General features: G+C 41.7%; 1 protein-coding gene across 1 annotated transcript in view; it reads left to right on the forward strand.

The window, feature by feature from the left end:
* Positions 1 to 12134, forward strand: part of COLEC12 (collectin subfamily member 12) — a 101963-nt gene extending 89829 nt beyond the window's left edge. Inside the window, exons 5-10 of the mRNA XM_040587041.1 lie at positions 984 to 2030; positions 3591 to 4079; positions 4514 to 4650; positions 5411 to 5520; positions 7238 to 7383; positions 8560 to 12134. Of these exons, the coding sequence (XP_040442975.1) occupies positions 984 to 2030; positions 3591 to 4079; positions 4514 to 4650; positions 5411 to 5520; positions 7238 to 7383; positions 8560 to 8579 (1949 nt within the window). The 3' untranslated portion in view covers positions 8580 to 12134. The remainder of the gene's footprint in view (positions 1 to 983; positions 2031 to 3590; positions 4080 to 4513; positions 4651 to 5410; positions 5521 to 7237; positions 7384 to 8559) is intronic.
* Positions 12135 to 21411: the final 9277 nt, after the last annotated feature.

A 21411-nucleotide genomic window follows, 5' to 3' on the forward strand; every position in this document is an offset into this window, starting at 1 on the left:
AGAAGAATGAAGGCAGTGGGTTGATTGGCACTTGATGGTATGCAGCTGTGGCCTTGCCGCAGAGGCAGTGGGTTGATTGACATGGATGATGTGCAGCTGTAGCTCGTTCTGCTAAGTGGTTAAATAGCCTTGAGGAGCGCAGGGTGGTGTTGGAGGAGGAGTGGTGTGGTCTGACTTCTGGAGGAAGGAAGTGCAGCACAGGCAGTAGAATCTGACTGAAGATGGTAAAAGCCTTGTTGCAGCCTACTAGTTTGTTTGTGCTGCAACAGCTCCTCAAAGAGTAAAGGTTTTGCTTTTCTCAAACTCAGAACATGAGGAAACAATAACAGCAAAATAAATGTAATTAAAAGCAATTGTAATATAGTGGAGAGAAAACCAGAAATATATCATATCCTGTCATATCTGGAGTAGCCTGCTGGCAAAGCTTGTGTCTCTAACCCAGATTGATTGAAAACAGGTATTAGAACTCTTTCAAAACTAAACTTTAAAAAACTGGAACTATATGTACTAAATCATAATGAAGATATCCCACCTACTAGGAAAGCAGCAAGAAAGTATGAACAGCTAAAATTTACTTCTGAGCTTTCAGCAAAATCCAGTTGTAACTTCAAAACTTACATTTACTGATACCTCTTTAATATTTTGGATTCTGTTTACCATCCAGTTTTTATTCAGAATATAGCACTACTTGACTGTGTATATTCATCCATTTCTAATGATAGTTTTTTCTGTATATGACAACAGAATCACCATTTTGTTGTTCTCAGCAGGACACAAGGTTATAATTGATTTCTCTTTGATTTTTTTTCTCAGTCTAGTAGCAGAATTTGCTTAGTAGTTTCTTTTTTCTGGAACAGATAGCATAGAAGTATATTGATAAAACATTTTGACAGTCTGACTGTACTTAAAATACACTGTGCTTTTTTTATACTGTGTTTTTAAAAACTCATCCTAAATACTTTCAATTTTTTTCCGTACAACAGATGACCAAGCTGGACAAAAAGCCATGAATACTAACACTGAACTCTCCAGCTTCAGATCTGACATTCTAGCTCTTCGTCAGCAGCTTCATGACATTGCAGAGAAAACTACCAGAAATAAAGATACACTGGAGAAGCTGCAAGAGTCTGAAAATGTATTAGATGATAGACAGAGCCAAATGAGAAGTGCCTTAGATAGTAACTCTTTCATGATCATCAGTGTCAATAAGACTCTTCAAGCATATACTGGCTATATCAACAATCTTCAACAAGACACGACTAATATCCAAACAAACTTGCAAAACCAAGTGCATTCTCATAATGTGGTCATCATGAACCTGAACAACTTAAACCTGACACAAATACAGCAAAGAAATCTTATCAGTGTCCTGCAGAAGTCAATGGAAGATACAAGCTTGGCTATTCTAAGAATCAAGAATGACTTTCAAAATCTGCAGCAGGTTGTCCTTCAAGCCCGGAAGGACACTGACTGGCTTAAGGAGAAAGTACAAAATTTACAGACTTTGGCCGCCAACAACTCAGCATTGGCAAAAGCTAACAATGATACACTTGAAGACATGAACAATCAGCTCAGCTCATTCAGTGGACAAGTGGAAAACATCACCACAATTGCCCAAGCCAACGAACAAAATCTGAAGGATCTCCAGGAACAGCATAAAGAATATGAAAACAGAACTTCTGCCAAATTCAACCAGCTAGAAGAGAGGTTCCAGGTCTTCGAAACTGATATAGTCAATATCATTAGCAACATCAGCTACACTGCTCATCATCTACGGACACTGACTAGCAATCTCAATGAGGTCAGGACAACTTGTACAGACACCTTAAGTAAACATTCGGATGAGCTTATTTTTATGAACAGCACACTAGCCAATGTTCGCTTAGACTCTGCATCTCTCAAGATGCAACAGGATTTGATGAGGTCAAGGTTAGACGTTGAAGTTGCTAATTTGTCGGTAATCATGGAAGAAATGAAGCTGGTAGATTCCAAACATGGCCAGCTCATCAAGAACTTCACTATCCTACAAGGTATGCAGCTTCCATAATGATGCCTATAATAGTCTATTTTAAAAAAAAGATACATATATATATAATATGATATAATATGATTAATATATAATATAATATGATATAATAGAATAGAATTAATGTAATATATTTAATTAATATATGTAATTTAATACATATATTAAATGCCAAATTCCTGCTTGCGTTACTTCTTTAGTTCTATGGAGGTTAGTGCATGCTGGTACAGAGTCCTGGGGTTTCCCGCTATCTAATCCTAAACTTTGGAAATGTAAACGTAGCTGGAATTTTCCTTACTAATTATCCTATGCCTTCTTTACATAGCTAGAATTGGGATATTATGAAAGAAGGTTCTGACTTAGCAAAATTTTATTCTGACTGACTGACTAGATCTGCTTTTGATTTAGTTTCTAAAATAAGCTGGTGAAGGTGTGGAACCTCAAGAAACCAATCCCTGCTAAAGAGGAAATGGCTAAAAAATATACGTTGGACTATTCCCAGAAAGGTCCACCCTTACTGAAAAACAAGTTGCTATTTCACTTTAAGCCAGTTGTTAGTCTGCCAGAAAACATCCCACTTTGCTTAATTTTTAGTCCTGGGATACTTTATTTTCTCCAGAAACAAATAGCATCAAGTTTAGGAAGTTTGTCCCAGCCAAGTATTATCCCAAATGAGAACACTCATATTTCCAACCTGATGTGAACCAGTTAGGTCTAAAACTCTAATCACAAATATAAATCCATTGCTCCAAATAAACTAAGGCTGAATTAGAGGCAAGATTACATGTCAGTTACATTGACCTTTCTCATTTCAACCAGGCCTAAATGACACCAGTTTAGGTATTTATCTCTGGAGGAGTTTAAATGATGTAGATTGGTAGAAGGGGTGGGGGTGCGTGGTATTGGCAAAGCATTTGCTCATCTGTGATCAAAAACCAGAATTATTTTGTTGTTTATTGCTGTCAAAATATTGCCATTTCCTATCATGGGTATTGTTCTCTTTCTTGTTATGGCCAGCCAGTTAGCAACTAGTACTTCTGTTCTTTTTCACAGTCGGCCTATTGCTCGCTAGCCATCATTTTGTCTCTTTTTTGACAATCCATTATTGACAGAGCAGCAAACAGGGTCATTGCAGGAGAGAGTCCAGTAGTCTAAGAGCAGAGGGATGTGGCTAGAAGGAAAAGGGAGCATAGCAGCGTAAGGGAATGGGAGCATCAACATGCAGGATCGGTGCATCAACAGTATGGAGTGTGTCTTGCAGGGACTGGCGCCTTGGCTGGTCACCTGGGACACGGTATCACTGTCCAGTTCACAAGACAAGGTGCATTGGATTATTTTCTTCTGTATCCTTTATTTCATGAAGACTGAGGAAAGAGCAATGGTGTATAACACCTGAGAAGAAAACGTACTTTTACACACACTGCTCAAAGTAGCTGTTAGCCCGGTTTTCACAGTGCTGAATATCCAGTGTTGCTGGTCTGAGATATATTAAACAGGACCCCACGTGGGCTTTTTGTTTTGTGTTCTGTCCATATTCCCACTTTGCATGCTTGCCTTGTTTCAGGCCCTCCTGGTCCAAGGGGACCTAAAGGTGACAGAGGCCCTCAAGGCCCTCTTGGCCCTGCTGGCCTAAAAGGACAAAAAGGAGAGAAAGGGGAGCCCGGACCACCAGGACCTGCAGGTGAGAAGGGCCCACCTGGGCCAGCTGGGCCACCAGGAGAAAAAGGAGGGAAAGGTTCAAGAGGATCGCCTGGCTCCAAAGGTCAGAGAGGTTCTCCTGGCAAGACGGGTCTGCCTGGACCAAGTGGAGACCCAGGGCCACCAGGTCCACAAGGCAAAGATGGTCCACCTGGGCTACAAGGCCCACCAGGATTTCAAGGCCTGCAAGGAACTGTGGGAGAGCCAGGGGTACCAGGACCTCGAGGACTACCTGGGCTACCTGGAGTCCCTGGGCTGCCTGGCCCAAAGGGCCCACCTGGCCCGCCAGGGCCTCCAGGGCCGGGGATGCCGATGGCACTACAAAGTGAACCTACGTCGGTGCCGGAGGCTAATGGTAAGCTATCAACACACCGCATGCATCATTTACCGAGATACAAATGTAGGTAGTGGAGGGTGCTCACCACTTAGTTACTGGTTCAGATAAACCTCTGCTACCTTAGACTAAATCTCTGTGATTTATCACAAAGAGCCCTGTTAAGTGAAGCCATACCTGTTGGTCTTCCTCCTGATGCCTGAAGCTGATTTAAGTTAATGTTTACAGCTAAAGAAAAGGCAGCATTAGTATAATAAGTAATCCCCTTGACTACCCAGTTTAGCCTTGATATCACAGAGTCAGGATCCTAATAAGTAAATTCCTGAACTGTATGTAAATACTTTAGGTGGAAGCATGGATGGGATCATCCGCTTATTATTGGCCCTACGCAGAAAGGTATCACTGGCCTGTTGAGTTATGAGTAACTGGCTTAACACAAAAAATTCACATCACAGGTTGTTCTCCTCATTGGAAGAACTATACAGAAAAGTGCTACTACTTTTCAATTGAAAGAGAAATTTTTGAAGAGGCAAAGTTATTCTGTGAAGAGAAGGCATCACGCTTGGTCATCATAAACAACAAAGAGGAGCAGGTAATTACCTTGTCTTTCTGTTTTTCAAGGAGAGTGTTTAAAGTTATGTGACATGTAGAAGCCACAAAGCAAGTGGGAAGCTGAGAGCATCATGGTTTTGTCTAGTGAAGTAGACATAGTGTTTGATTCCAGTTAGCATGTTGTCACCCTCTGCCTGCACAGCAACTTCTCCATGTGCAGAAGGGCAGTGTGAGCAGAGCTGGTGCTGTCCCTGGAGGTGGTGGGCACAGAGCAGCCAGAAAGGCTGGTGAGAATTACAAGAATTTAAAACCTTTAAAGAGTCCATTATGCCTTGAATACTGTCTAAAATGTATTTTTTGCAGTGGTTCATTTAATTTAATTTTAAATTGTCTGATTTCATACATGCAGCCTAAGACTACTGCGACCCAAAAATATTTTTAATCTATACTTTTACTACTGCTCAATGCAATTATTCAGTGGCTACAGTAGCAGTGGGGATGTCAAGATACAGCTGCTTACTCTGGGGTCTTTTCAGTTTGTATCTGTAAGACATTGGTTGTGACTTTATGTCACCCTAATTTTCATGCCTAGCTCACTCTACCTACCTCACATGCAAACACTGTGATGGATTCTAGTGTGGATGAAAGGTCACAAGGCCAACTCCTGAAACATGTCTTCAGCTTAGAAAAATTTCTGTGGCCCTTCCTATTCTGGTAACAAAGATGCTCATGAAACCAGAGTAGCTTATTGGCTCCAAAGATGGTTGTGTTTGTTATGGACTAAGATCTTTCCTCCACAGCAATGGATAAAAAGACAGATTTTGGGGAAAGGCAGCTTCTGGATTGGACTAACGGATTCAGAGAAGGAAAATGAATGGAGATGGCTGGATGGATCCTTACCAGTTTACACGTATGTAAATAAAAAACAATTATGTTTATTTTCTGCAGATGCTGACACTCTTGCTGACACTTCTAAAAGCAGCATCTAGAAATTATCTAATGGATCCAGGAGGTTGTAGATGCCAATGAAATCATTTGTTACTGAGGGTGCTGTTGAACTGTTTTTTTCTCTTCTCCTTCTCTATGCACAAGGCTTTCTTTCCTTGCCAGGAAGAAAACTGAATGCTGAATGAAAGAATCGCATAACTGCACAGCACAGTGTTTCTTGCCAAAACATTTGCTCCTGACTTTTATTACAAAGTTGAGATGGAAAGCACAGACAGTTTTGCTGTCTTGGTTTGAATTTTCCTTATTTGCATTACAACTGGCTATAAATAGAGTGCTCGTTCTGATAAAAAATGACCAGCCATTAGATAAAGCCCAAATCTGAGTGGAAAACATTAAACGTAAGGAAAATGCATGAAATGAGGGTGTCTACACTTTGGCCAGTTGAGAACTGAATTGGCAGCTTTCCAGGAATCCTGGGGCTACACCTAATTTGTCCTAAATGGAACAGATTGCAACCACCCAATTTTTTAATACTGAGGAGTGGACTAAAGAGTTTATAGAGCTGAGCATGCTGTACTCCAGAAAAACAGGCGTCAGTCAGTCAGATGTTATGAAATGGTTATCGATGATCTCATTGGCGTTCATTTTGATGAGAAACATGGAAAAAGTCCATGGCATTTCAAATGAGCTGTAATATTTTTCCTGTTTTGTCCTTCCCTATTTTCATCTTTCTTTCTCTTTACGGCAGCACTGTGACTGATTCTCACTTCAGTCACTGCTTTCAATAGGTTTCCACTACACTGGTTTTAGGTGCCCTGTTGTAACCTCAGAGCTGTCAGTTACTGGTTTTCTAAGTATTTCATTACTTCTGGAAAGCTGTGTGTCCTCCAGGTGCCTTGTCAGATGTTCTCTGTCAGGCAGGCGAGTTTTTTAGCTGAGCATAGACTGTATCAGCCAGCAATCACAAGCTCCCTTCAATAACCTGTGTCTTCAGCAAAATGGAGCTTTTAAATCCTGAGGTTGGAAGCATTTCTTACTTGTTAAACAAAAACAGGATGAGGAAGCACTTGCTGCAAGCTTTTTACATGCTGTGTTAAGTTTCACCATCAAAGCTAACGATCTCAAAAGATTGTTTTATATATATATACACTTCATACTTTCCTTCTAAGTCCAAAAATTCACTTCCCATCCAAGCATGGGTCCATAAATCACACAAATCTTTGCAGTTCCTCCCAAGAGGCCTGCCTCAGTGCAGTCGGAGGGCTGAGCACCTTTGCGGTGGGCAGCGGCAGGGTGCTGCTACCTTGGCAGCACTTGTGAGCCTGTGGGCTCTTCTCAGTCCCATCTGCCGGCAGGAATGCAGTGTACAGGCTTTGCAGGCTTCGGGCAACGCACGTGGAGCATGGAGCACTCCCACTGTATGCGCATGTACATTCAGAAACTAAAATAAAGTTCATTGGTCTAATTTTAGGTCTCTGAGTTTTGGCAGCCCAAGGCCGAATAGATTCCCTTCTCTGTAATACATCTGTTTTCCATTTTCAGCAAGTCATGTATTGTTTGTTTCAATGTGTGTTTCCCGTTCAGAACAGATCTCATGATGTTTTTGTTAATTTCTTGTGGTGAAAAGCTGTCACGTGTGCTGTGTTGTGCAATCATATCTCTTGCTTTTTGGTTGAAAGAAACTGGAAAACCGGGCAACCTGATAACTGGAGTCATGGGCATGGGCCAGGGGAAGATTGCGCTGGGCTGATCTATGCTGGGCTCTGGAATGACTTCTACTGTGAAGATGTTAACAATTTCATTTGTGAAAAAGACATGGACAAAGGTAAGCAATGTGTTTGGTTTGATTATTTCACCCTACCCATAGTAAATATTCCACAGCTAGGGGGGAGGACATCCAGGCTAGATGATATGGCAGTGCCTTTTTGAGGAAGAGGGGGAATCATGCAGAGCACTTCTACCCAGACCCAGCCCAATATGCGCTTTTCTAATACTCTGCACGATACAGATGCAGGTTTACTGCACTCAGAAAGAGCAGCTTCTTAGCTGGCTGTAGTCGTGGCATGCTCTGCATCTTGACCACCTCCTGTAGACTTTAAACATGCCTAAAATTTCAGGCATGATTTGGTATGTGCTCCATGCCCTGGCCACACTGGAAGCTATTTTTATAGGCTCGGTGGCCACACAAGGGGAAAAAGCTAGCCTCGGGATGGCTCAGGGACCAGCCTTCAAAAACCAAGACAACTCTCTTTTGAGAGTTTGTGCAACAGGAGGAACTTGGTGACTGCTAAGGAGGTCTTAAAATTCCCACTGCTGCCAGATGTCCCATAGGGCTGAGAGGCCAGGTTCACAGGCCATAAGCAACTCATCTGTTGCAGTTGGAGTGAAGGACTCATAAACTGCCAATGTGGCCCAGCAGTCACCCAGATGATTGCCTTGGGGCATATCTTTCTGGTTATACAGGAATTTCTGCAATGGCAGAGGGCAGGTGGTTCACATAGCTGCTTAGAGCCCAGGCCCACCATCACAGAGCTAGGTGGTTGTGTTCATGGTGGGGTTCTGCCTAAAACATTACCTCCTCCATACAACCTGTTTAAACGTTGCTTTGCCAAGAGTGCCTGGCTGCTCCAGTGGCAAACCTGTAAGCTGAATTTCAGTGAAGGCAGATGAAAATATCAGCTAGAGCAAAAGTAAATCCCATCCACAGAAATGTCCCCTAAACCAAAACAAAACAAAGTGCTGAACAAGCTTTCTGTGTGTAGAACTCTGTCTGGATGTCCAGAGTAAAGGACCGTGTGTAAGTAACAAAGTAATTTGCCCTTGTTTTCCTGCATACATTTTTTATTTTAGGAAAACTGCATGGTTTACAAATATTTATCCTCCAGGATCAGAATATGAGTCCACTTAATTTTTTTCCATACCTTGATCTCTGTATGTTTTCTTTTTGGAAATGCGTTTAATCTTCACAGGCTCTTTGTTTTTCTTTTCTTTTATACTGTAGGGCAAATATTTGGAGTGTAATAGGCTGTGACTTTACAGATACCTACATATTACGGAAATTTACTTAAAGAAGAAGAAAATCCTGGGAGAGAGCAACATTGCCTACCAAAATTGAAAAAAACAAACAACAACAACAAAAAAACAACCAACAGAAGCAAGCACTGAAAACTGGTTTAAATGCATAAAGTAATTCAGCAGCAACTCCTCTCCAGCATCATGCAATTATTCAAGGCCTTTCAACCCACAGCATCAGGAAATACCGTTGGACTAAATCTGTTACAAAATTTTCTTTCCAACCGTAACCACATACATAAGCAACTTGTGTCTTCTGAGAAAAGGCATTCTGCCAATCTGAGTAAGACTGTTGGTCACCCATATAGAAAAACATATAAAGTAACTGTGTAAACAGTATGTTTCATCTGTTAAAATCCCAAATGTAGGAAAATTATACAGATACACGAATATATAGATTTATATAAATATATATATATAGTCCAACTCTTATCAATAATATGGAATATACTTTTAAGAGCTTTTAAAACTTTGTATTTTTGTACAAAATATTTGCTTTTTACAATTGTTCTCTTTTTTACTGACTTTTTTTACAAATATAGTGCACAGGGGCCAAAGAAAACAATAAAGGTACTAATAATTCATTAAGGTTTGCTGTCAGGCCTAGCTCAGCTATAGAGAAATATTTTCCCAGTTAGAAATGTTTGTACTTTCCCAGATGATTTTTCTGGTAAATAACTTTTTAAGCAGATTTTAGATAGTGTTTGCCTTATTATATGCAGTCTGGTCTGCATGTATAACAATTGACTAAGGACTAGATACTCAGAGCTCTGATCACAGCCAGTGTTCCATCAGGGTACTATGCAAAGACCATGTTAATAAAAACTTTTCCTTCCTTCCTTCCTTCCTTCCTTCCTTCTTTGCTGCCTGCCTGCCTGCCTGCTTTTTCTGCCTGCCTGCTTTTTCCACCTGCCTGCCTTCTTTCCTGTCTGCCTGCCATCCTGCCTGCCTTCGTGCCTGCCTTCTGCTCATGAGAAAATGCCACAGAAGTAAATCACCAGCTTTTAAGAATGACTTTGAAATGTTTTCATTCTTTCTTCCTTCTCACAGGGAATTCTACCCCAGTAGGTGCTAGCCATATTGCAAGTCAAGCCCAGATGAAATATTTTATGAAAACTGAAACAAAGGAGCTGCACACACTAAAATGTTTCTTTTTAAGACATTTCAAAATTTGGTGAGAAAAAATAGGCCATACTTGGAAATGTCTAATCAATTTGCATTCTCCAAAGTGCTTTGTAAATTGGTATCTCTGTTTTCTTGGACCGGTACTTCTCTCCCAAACATACTAGAAAATAAAATGTGCTGCAAAACAGAAGGCAGTGTGGCTAATGAGATGATATCATCATCCAGCCAGTTTCCTCCATGGTCCCATGAGCCGTTGTCTAGGCAGCAGTGCTGCTTATCAGGAATTAAAAAAATTAGCAACCAGTTAAAGTTCATTAGCAGAAACCCTTGTTTCAGTTCCCAGGTTTTGTACTCTGCATGGCCACATGCTATACCACAAAGGAAGTTGTTTTGGCTTCTTGGGAAGGAGAGTTGTTTTTCCATTGCCTTCTGACCTGCCGTTTACCTTGGCCGATGCAGATAAGTTTGCTGAAATACTCCAGCTCTGTTGGAAAGAGACAAGATTTTGTACTTCAGATGTTCAAGTATTGCTCCTAATACCAACTAATAAAAGACTGCTGCTTTCCTATATCCTACATTCCCTCCAGTGTTCATTCAGGGGGGATGGCTTTTTGATTTAAACTAATTTTCTTACTGAAAATGCGCAAAATGATGCATTTGGGAATCTTTCCTGTGGAGCATATTAGATAGGAGACGGGAAAAACATGAAAATTGCATGTTTGATTAAAATTGAAAGGTTTGTGTATTGCAGCTGCAGAAACTACGTGTTGAAGGCAGGGCTTTTCTTCAGTCTGGATTTCCTGACACTTTTCTTTTGGCTTTTTCATCAGGTTTTGAATACAATATGATTCTGCCATACACGCTGTCATGCTGTACCTAGAAGTTGTGTGTAGATACATGCTGTAGTGTTTACATATATATTTGCACAGTGCCCATGGAGATAATGTTAAACTGTTATTTCTGGATAACGGAGTGCAAAACTGTTACTTTGTACACCCAGAGACCCTCACAAATCCTGGTGAGTGGAGCTTCACAGAGCCACACTGAATTAGAAACACTGTTTTCAATGTTTGCTTATTTAGGTGAAATAAGCCCATTCTGAGCATCTGCCATGTTAAATGATGTTCTTCCTGCTTTTTACTGATGTGATAGACTTCTGTTGACAAAAGAAGTTAATGAGAAACCTCTGTGTAAGCCCTTAGCTGTACTGCTTCCTTACCCCAATTTCATCCTCCTCTTACTTCAGCAGTAGCAGTGGTGGCACGTATCAAGATGAGATGATCCAAAGTCATCTAGTGTCCTCCAGTCGCTCTAAAGAGATTTTCTGCACAGTGGTGATCAAGAGCTATAGCTGTGCTTACACCTGCACAAGGTTACAGAAATGGCTGTTTAGCAGGGGTAGCTGCTTAGTTCGTTGAAAACTAGCACAGCAGCCATGCTAAACTACAAGCAGTCGGATGGCCTTAGCATGGAAATAACTACTGAACTAGCACATTACAGACGCAACATGTTTATGGATTAAATACTCATTTCAAAGTGAATTTCTGTAGTAGATTGTAAATAATACTCTAATTATCCACCTTTAACAGAGAAACAAAATGTGCCTGGGCTCAAACTCTGTTCACATTTGAAGCAAAGCATGTCGCATTAGGCAAAGCTAGCTGGAGAAGGATGCTGCAGTTGTGTTCCTGGCGTGTCCAGTCATCCTTAAAATCTGGCCTGGCTGGGCTAAGATAGACCTTCCTTGTGACCCAGTATTCCCGCAGGAGGGAAACGGAGGTGTCAAATGGCAACAAAGACAGACATCGCTGGAAGGACCAGAGGAGCGTTACAGAGCTCAGGAGCGTGTCACAGAAAGGAGAGATTGGCAGGGGTGCAAGCAGGACACCAGGAAGGGCCAAGAAACTGTCATGAAAGTCAGAGTTGCCACACAGGGTCTGGAAAACATCCCCTTTAAATCTGCTTTCTGTATAGTTTGAGCGATAATGCAGGTTGTATGGAAAGCTTTAAGCGATAGGAAATTATTTTGTCCCAGCTCGAGTTTTGGCTTTCCTTCTTATGCACAAATACTGTAACTTGGCATACTGCGTGCACATTTCCATTGTCCTTTTTCTTGCTTCCCATCAAACTAAATGCAAGTTCTTATACCCTGGCAAGCACTGGGACTGTGGCAAGAAGGGGAGGGGAAGGCAGAGAGGGTGCAAAGGCATTGTGATTTACATCCAGTGCTGGATTTCTTAATGGCATTTCTGACTTGTTTCATTAATTTATTTGGAAACACCTTCAGCTGATTAGAGCTTATAAATCTCAGACTCTCATCCCTTTTGATGTCTATAAATAATACCTGCAAATGTTCCAATAAAGGAAGCACTAAGTGGAGACATGGAAGTGAATGTTGTTTACTTTGTGCATGTTAGTGTAACCAAGAGAGATGTGGAGCCAGAAGCACTTGTAGGTATTAAAAATCAAACCGTTGAAACTTATTTATTAAAGCCTTCCTTCTCACTTACATCATCCTAGTTCTAAGCGTGACTGTAACCATTTTATCCCTTAATTGCAGTTTTAGTGCATTGTTCTTGCAACACCTAGGTGCTAGAAACTTGGTTTTAAAGGTGTGAGCTGAACAAGACCTTTAAGGTCTTAAGAAGCAAGGACTCCCTCTTGCAATTCACTGTCCTAGCACGCAAAGCACCTCAGATGGGCCCCCAAGTGAAGGATGCTTTGAGCAGAGCAGGATCAGTCCCTAGATTAGCCATTATTGTATCTAGCTTAAATCGGCTGTTTATATGGCTAATCTGATCTTGCTGATTCTCTCATATGGCTGACCTCGTCTTTTAATTTTCTGTTCCTGGCAAGTAGCTCCTGTTTTTACCAAGTAGCAGGAACTAGAACTCTGATCACTGGCTGTCAGAGGAAACCACTCAGCGATGCGATGCGTAGGGGAAAGGCAGCCGAGTCGATTCACGTGTGAGAAAACAAAACCACTTTTCCCCAGTGTAGCTTCCTTGGTTAAAAGCACAGAGGTTCACACAGATGTAGCATCCAAAGGGAACAAAATGTCTCCAGCCCCAGCGTCCAGACTTGCTTTGCTTTTTCCCTCACACTTCTGCGGATGTCTCTGTGTGCCCTGGAGGTGTTTGCTCCTCTGTGAACACCCTGCCCCTGGAGCAGGCTCTGCGCTGCTGCATGCGGGCATCAGAGCTCACAGGGGTGCAGGAAGGCAGTGGGACAGCCGCCCATGCCTGGCACTCCCCAACACTGGGACACTCTGCTTCTCCCAGGGCCTGGGCAGGAGTGGGAGAAGGAGGCTCCCGGTGCTTACCCACACTCACTCAGAGGTAGTTTGTGTATCTATAGGTAGGAAAGCACACTGCCTTATGGACAAAACCCTTGTTCCCCAGAAACCGGGCCTTCCTAAAACCAAAATCAATTTGTTCATTCACTGTCTCCGCATCATTTTTTCCATGCTGTTTAGTGAAAAGGAAAGAAAATCAAAACACTTGGCTAAAACATTTTTGAAAGTTCTCATGTGTTTTCTTTCTTACGATGGAATACGTTTGTTTTTTCTTTCCATCTGGCTCAGAGATGAAAAAAACATTCTTTGATTTCTTTTTCAAAATAAACTCAGTGTAATGCTCCAAAATTTGCGTAATTTTTTTTTTTATCATACCAGTACAATAAAAGCAAATCACTAGGTAAATAATGCTCTTTTTAGAGAAGACCATGCGTGCCGTGAGGATTTTCTTACCCAAAGGGCTTCCCAGAGGCATGTAAGTATTGTAAGCCCCATCTTGTGACTGGAGAAAAAAGGAAATTTTCAAGAATGTAATTAATTTTGATGTCTCAGTTTGGCAGATTTTGGTTTTATATGTTAGGAAGGAAATTTTTAGAGGTCATTTTTTTGAATGAAACCAACGTCGACATAAAGCAAATTAGTTTTCATAAACCTCAGCGAAGGGAGCAGACTTCTCAATGCCAAATTAAACAGAATGGTGTCTCCCCCACATCACCATGCATATGGGAGGCGGCCCCTCCTGCTGCTGTTTTGAAGAGCAGAGCTCAGTGTGATCACAGCACAGCAACATCAGCCTGGTAGAGAGCAATGTCTTCTGTGGGTAAGAGTTAACAAATGACACTAAATTACCAAGAGGCTCCTTGATCAGAGGGAAGAAGGGTAAAGGACTAAGACCATTGACTCCTCTGCAGCCCAACTTCAATATGTCTTCCAAAAAAGTACCAAGTTCTGCTTCAGAAATAATTAGGGGGTTCTTTGCCCCTTTATTAATTTTGGCTGCTCTTCAAAAACTTTATTAAGAATCATCTTTTAATAACCAGCGTGAATGCAATTATGTCCAGTTTAGACACATTTGTTCTCATTCCAGTGCTGCCCTTTAATTTAAATAGCATCTCTCCTGGGACTGTCAAGCAATTGTAGTGGTCAGTGTGGAGCCATTCATCTGGAGATGCAGTAAGGGATGGTTGGGAACAAACAACGGGGAGCCCTTACAACAGCGCCTGGCTTTGGTCCCATCGTCCAGCCCCACAAGGGATTATCTGAGGACATGCTGGGCTTCTTGCTGAATGGTGGAAGTTTCTGTACTCTTGTTAGTACTGCTAGAGGATAGGGAGCAAAAAAATGGGTATAGAGGATGGTTTCCTGCTGAATTAAGAGTAGGTTACAAGTGCTTAGCTTTTTATAAGGTAGTGCCACTTTTTTTAAGGCATTTCAGAAATCAGTCTGTAGGTCTGAGTTTAAGCACACTTATTCTGGCTTTACACCAGAGCAGAATCTAACTGCAGGTCAGACCTAGGCCCTTTATCTTCACGAGATTAAAATCTCCCATTCAGAGATTAGCATGTGACTTCTTCTTTTTCTGATCTATCTGTCCTGCCAAGACACAATTCCACAGCTCAGGCATTGGTGTGGTTCCAGGCTCTGAAAATTGCTTCCAAACTCCCCGCATTTGCAGTTGTACTCCTGCCAGCTTTGCCAGAGGTCCTGCTGGTGGAAGCTGCAAGTCTGAAATGTGACTTTGGAAGAAGTTTGTTCGGGAATCCCTCTCATTCAGAAGTCTGGGCATATTGCAAAGATGACATTTTCTTAATTCCAGCTCTATTACCCGCACTCATATAAAACAGATGATGAATTATTTTTCTGAATGGCAACAATGTATTTTTGTCCACCTTTTTTTAATGTCAAAATAAAAGTCTAGAAGTGGAAATCAGACAAAACATCCCTTGGCATTGCAGTATCCCACTGCAGCAGGCAAATAATATTCCTGGATTAATGCCTGTGAGAACGGCATGAACTGATATTCGAACAGCAGACAGCTTGTCATCTGCTTGTGGAAGCAAACAACTGCAGGTACAGCCTTTTTGCTGATCCTTCTTCTGATGGGCAGGTGGAACCCTGCAGTGTTTCAAAGAAACTGGGAGACAAAGAGAGAGGAAAGGTAAAGAGAGAAGAGCTGAGGACAGAAAGGGAGCAGAGAGAAAGGGAAAGGGATAGGGAAGAGAAAAGAAATAGATGGAGAATGACTGAGGAGGAAAAACAACACTGATGTTCTCATCGTGGTTTCTAGTAAGATCAGCCACAGAGGAGCTCTTTTCTCAGAAACAATATAACAGGGCACTGTCGTGGTTCTCATAATTCCCATTCTTGGTTGTGAAAAGACTACCTCCTTGCCTTGTGAGAAAAGCATGCCATTCAGTTGGTGCCTGAAGTCATGTACTACTTTCCCAGCACAAACAAAAATTCCTGGTGGCTCCAGGTCTCCAGGGAGCTGGGTTGGGGCTTTTGTTTTGGTGGTTAGTTGGTTTTCCCTACGTGTCCTTTTCTTCCTACACAAGTTTTGAAACACGGAATGTTTTCTACTTTTATTGGAAGTACAGAGCTGTATCAGAAGTACAGAGCTCAACTCTGGAAGAAAGATTAAAGCAAGAACATACAGCAGGATCTCCAAGCAATGAAACAATGTCTGCAGTGGGAAATAGGTCCACACCAGTATTTGGACTCGTAACTCCTATTTCCGTACTAAACTGTCATTGGTATCTGCATTGAACAGGTGCACTTTATGAACAGTCAAACATGCATCTTTAATAACTGTAATAAACAGCAGAAATGTACAGATGTTGAAAAAGAGGAATTATTAAAACAAAAAGGAGGTAGTTCAGTTTTTAAAAAAGAGATAGAATTTGAAAAAAGATTGTTGAATTTGAACACCAGAGACTGTTCAATGTCAAATACCCAAGTGCTTGAATTGGTTTTAAAGGTGGCATTTTTGAATGAGCGCTCACTGGCTTTCCCCAGTTTTTAACTTTAAGGGGCAAAACTTGGAGCCTCTGGTGGACTCTCAACAGTCACCACTTGGTGATTTCAAGAAAAAAAAAATAATTTCAAAGGTAGATCAGATCTCTGTACCTGTTTTATCCAGATTAGCCATGTTAGGAGTGGGAAACTGGTCCAAAGCCCGGGTCAGGGCTCTTTACTAGCTGAAAACAACTCTCTCCTCCTGTGTTTTGCAATGTTAGATAAGGAAGAACACTTCTAAACATAGTTTCACTGAAGTATTACTGACAGCACTTTATTTCTTTAGCAGACATCACCACGAGGTCTCCCAGTCTGCGTCTATCTCCTGGCATTTTACATATGAGAGAAGTCTAAAAATTAAATAAAACAAGAAAAAACACAGGCAGAACAGCTGATGTTCTACCCAGACAAAGCTTTGAATGAAAGCCATTATGATGGGGCAGACTGCAATTGAAAATCCATTTACATTTTCAAGTCTGATTCCAACTGTAAATCTCGGGTTATATATATGACAGATTAAAAGACTCTGGCCCCACTACACTTCTCCCTGGCAAGAGAAAAACCATCTGCACAGCATCACTCATGGTTGCTTCAACCCTGTAGGTACACATTTTTAAAGGACAGAGTGGAATGTTTTTTCATTTCCTTTCCCTTCATTTTCACATGCAGCAAAATCACATGCATGGCATTTTCCCCAACTCTATGGTAGCTGGCACACTGGCTAAGGAGATCAGTGTGTGTTTTGATTTGCTATTTTCCCTCGATTTGAGGAGCTACTGCACTATTTCCTTTGTAATCACACTAGCCAGGGTAAAAAACCTGTACGAATATATGGCTGTGAAACCAGGCAATAAAGCCAGGAACACTGCTCTTTTTCCAAGCACAGAAAGAGTCAAAAAGAGCTTACACCATGTAACAGGCTGCACAAACTCATCTGCAGCTGTCTCCCCCAGCACTCTGGGCCCCGTGCTCCTCACACCATGGGTAAGAGATGAGGGATGACAGTCCTTCCATGTGGAGAGCCAAGAACAAGCTTCCTGGAGTCCCAGCAAGCCTTGTTTTGACAGTTTAACCTCCGGCTGAGAAGCGCATGGCTCTTGCACCACAGCTATTGAGGAGGAGCTCCCCCACCATGGCTGGTGCTGCAGCCACAGGTATTTCCATACCCAGAGACCCCAGAGAGCACTGGGCCAGCTATTACCCAGTTTGCACGGTTCAGCCCTGATTTTTTAAGGTATTAAAAGGAAGATGGAGAAACCAGGTAAAGGATCTGAAGTTCTGCTGCAAAAAAAACCCAACAAGACCTAGAAGAGGTTAATTCTTAGATCATCAGGTAAAATATGTGACAATAGAACTTAAGGAAAATATATTATTTGCTGTTATTTATTATTGGTGTGATCAGGACTGTACAGGCACTAGAAAGGAGCACACACCATGCACTTCTCCGCCATGTGAGAGGACATATTTGAGGGGTCACAAAGTGCAGTACCCATGGGAAGGCAGAATCAGACCAATTGCTTTTGTTCAAAAGAGATCACTGCCTAAGAAAACAAACCCAGAGAGTAAGGGATTTATTTAGGGACTTACTCATAGGTGCTTTGTGCTCAGGGCCATCTTCTTCCACTGCCAAGGGTATGGTCTCAGGCTGTGTCATGTATGCCACCCTTGTGTGAACATGTCAGCTACCCCACAGCATGCAGTACCTGTGGTTAGGTGACATCAGAGAGTGCTTGGCAAACATACCACTAATGCCACACAGCACCACAGAGAACCTTGGCCTGATTTAGTTTGGTTCATATGATAATAAGAGTGTAATGGCATAAACAGATTAAATTCTAGAGCATGAAGAGAGTGTACTTGAAAAGTATTAATTGAAACATCAGCTGAAGGACTTTCAAGTTGGCTTCTAACTCTGCAATTTATATAGCAGGCCAAATTATGTCATTTACATACCAACCAGAGAAGGAAGAAAAAAACTTATTTAAGTTTCCTATTTAGGAAAGAGCACCGTGATGAGTGTAACACTTCAGCTCTTGAGTTTAATGGAGAAGCAGTTGGTTTTAGTCATGCCTTATACTGTGGTTGTGAGTGACTGTGAGTGTCACCATGCAGCAGTACCAGAAAAATGACTGGTAAAAAGTGCTCCAGAGTCTTAAAAAGTGCTATGGAGTGAGCAGGGAAAGCTTCTTTCTTCTTTTGGGGAAGAAGAAAAAAGAGAGGATTTAGAATTATATTAATTTCACTAGCAAATTGAAAGACCACATTACTGTTGTAACTAGAGGGATGTACATGGAAGGAAAAGCAACCAGACTTACACTCAACAGACCCACTCCTAGGCCATCCTTTCTTGACAAACCAACCTAACAGTGAGGACAGGGCGTCCTGAACAGGCAAGAGTCACATTCAAAAAATTAAAGGCACTTGTGGTATTTAAGGGTATTACTAAGGCCAATTCAGACTGAGCTCGCTGAAGGCAGTATGGCCACTCTGAAGCCTACATTGCACTTTGTAGGTCAAACAGCCATGGCTGCCATGGGAAACAAAATTTGCCAAGAATATTGGCTTCTTTTGTCTTGTTTAGTGACCTTTTACTTTCTTCCAAACTAGTGTAGAATAAACTTGCACTAAACCATATGCTTTAATAAAACAAAGTATTGATTTTAAAATAGACTGTACCATGCCTAACTAGGAATTACTGAATGCCGTTGCAGTTTAAGCTGCAGAAGCTAGAGATATGTTGTTCACCTTTCAGGAAATCAGGTGGAATTTGTGTATTTTAAAAACTCTGTAGTCTGACAACAGAAGATTTATCCAGAAGATGTCCATCCCTCTACTGCACAGATTCTCTGCAAACAGAGTCTCTAGGGTCCTTTCTCTAGGGGAATCAACCAGATTGAGTCCCGTCTTGTACTGCTGTCATGCAAGATTTCCATGTGCTGCAGTCTATCACAAAACCAGTTCATTTTTCTTCCCAGCTTATCAGATATTTTATATTTTTTTTTTACTAAATTAAACAGCAGTTTGCTGTCATAATTAAAGCCTAAGCCTGTCAGAGCTGTAGGAGACACAGTACTACTATCAATTTTCTGGATGACATTTGGCAAAGATTTGAAGGCCCAGTGTGGTAAATCACTTAAATTTGTGCTTGGCTTTAAACAGATCACTGGTGTCATTGTTCAGTGTCTAAATGACTCTTCACCCCTGCTTCTCTCACTATTCATCACAGATGCTGATGAAATTTGTCAGCCAAAGAAAGGTTTTGTGAGTATTCTCACACCTGCAAAATACTTTGAGAAGTTGGCAGTAAGATGGACTAGAAATATAAACACCCAGAAAATTCCACTAGTTCACCAGATATTTGTAATCAACTAACTCAAACTATCCCTTGCCTCATTTACCAAACCGACAACAGCTGACCAAACCAATTACAGCTTCTCCTTAAATAAGGTAATGAATAAAAAGCCTATCCTGAGCAGGCAGACAGAAGTTACAGGGCTGGGTTGAGGAGATGGACCTGTGAAAACAGGGGCACAGGAGCAGTGAGGCAAGGCAATGTTGACTGGCTGCAAACAGTATCACTGCTACTCCAGGAAGGATGATCTCCTCACCAGCATCTCTTGAGTTTCCCTGGGCCAAGTGCTCCCTGCTCAAAAAGCTGGGGTAAGATTTGTGTACTGTTTGCTCTGCTTCAGATGGCCTTTCTTGCCATGTGCCTCTCCTTGATTTACACTTTTCTTACGTGAAGGAGACAAAGGCTTTAAAAAAAATCTTTAGATCCAGACCTGTGGCAAGAAGGTGGCCCTTGTGGCTGCTGCTTACTAATCCTGCTTTAAAGAAATTAGTGAGATATTTTTCACTTTTTTTCAGTGGGCTGACTTTGTGTGTTTGGCAGCTCTTTGCATGTATTTCTCTATGTAATGAGCTCCCCATTTTCTTTCCATCCCTGGAAGTGTTCAAGGCCAGGTTGGATAGGGCTTTGAGCAACCTAGTCTAGTGGAAGGTGTCCCTGCCCATGGCAGGGGGGTTGGAACTAGATGGTCCAAAAAAACCTTAAGGTCCCTTCCAACCCAAACCATTCTATGCTTTTCCTACCTACTCTAATGTGAGAGAAAACCAGCTTGAATACAAGGACACAGTGTGCCACAAAGTGATTTACATTGGCAGTTAGAGTCAAAGGCAAGTAAGAAAGTAAAATTACTTCCAGTCCCCCCCAAACTTGTTCTTCCCCCCCAGGAGCCAAGAGAACTCCTGTGTGTGGTGATGAATGCTCTCCTTGAGCTACTTAACCAGTTCCCAGGTCCAGCAAAGCACAGGAACTTGTCTAGGCATTTTTCTTTGGAGCGACCTGCATGTTTCAGATGGCACTTGAATGTTTGCTGGTTTGCTTCAGACTTCTAGTTGCAGACTTTAACTTTTCAGCTTCCTCAACCTATTTCTGAGCGAAGCAAAAACTTCAGACTGTATTATTTAGTGGCCTGGTGAAACCTTGTTGCTGAATTGCTTTTACCAATTTGTTGCTACCACAGCCCTGAGCACAAGCTCAGACAACTGGTTTAAAATCTGAAACTATAGCTCAGTGTCAGAGATACTTGTGCTGCATACAAACACCCTCATTTTAATTACACAATCATGAAATTCCTCAACAATAAAAAATCTAGTGTCTAGTAACTATGCCAAAACATTAGAGTAGTTAATTTAAGTCTCATTATGAAGTAAAGTAAGACCCCAGTACCAAATGTTGTGAGGAAACTGAAATTGTGAATAATATGATTGTGAACACACAAAGAATCCAGACTTGTGAGAGTCTGGGGAACCACCCACCCAAAGAGAGGAATTATGGTGACACTCCAGGTACTACAGTGCTAGCTGTATCTCCTGATGCATGCAGTTTGCCCTCTGTTTATAGGAGAAATTCTCTGTCTTGAGACCAAGTCCATGTCCCAGAAAAAGTGAGTAGGCTGATCAGATTTTTTAGTCTTGTAAGAAGCATCTAAAGTGAGCAGGCATCTGGAAGAGCGGCAGATCTGAGATTATCTTGAGCAGGTCAGTTCAGCCATTATTCCTGGGGTGCAGCCTGAAGGAAGGGTGAGTGTGTGCAATGAATGAAAACAGCACCCTGCCAGTACACTGGCCTGCTCTTGGGAACATGGCACGTGAGAAATAGGGGAGATCATTAAGTTATAGCTGTCATTCACATCCATTCCACTTAAATTATGGGACTTAACTGAGTGCCTAAGAGAGAAGTCTACTTGCTTTAAGCTCTCTATAAGGACAACATAGCACTGCAGCATCACTCATCCTACCTAAAACCTGAATCGCCCTTGGTTTTATCAGAAGAGCTGCTCA

The sequence above is a fragment of the Falco naumanni genome, chromosome 3 (genome assembly GCF_017639655.2).
Source record: "Falco naumanni isolate bFalNau1 chromosome 3, bFalNau1.pat, whole genome shotgun sequence".
Lineage (NCBI taxonomy): Eukaryota > Metazoa > Chordata > Aves > Falconiformes > Falconidae > Falco > Falco naumanni.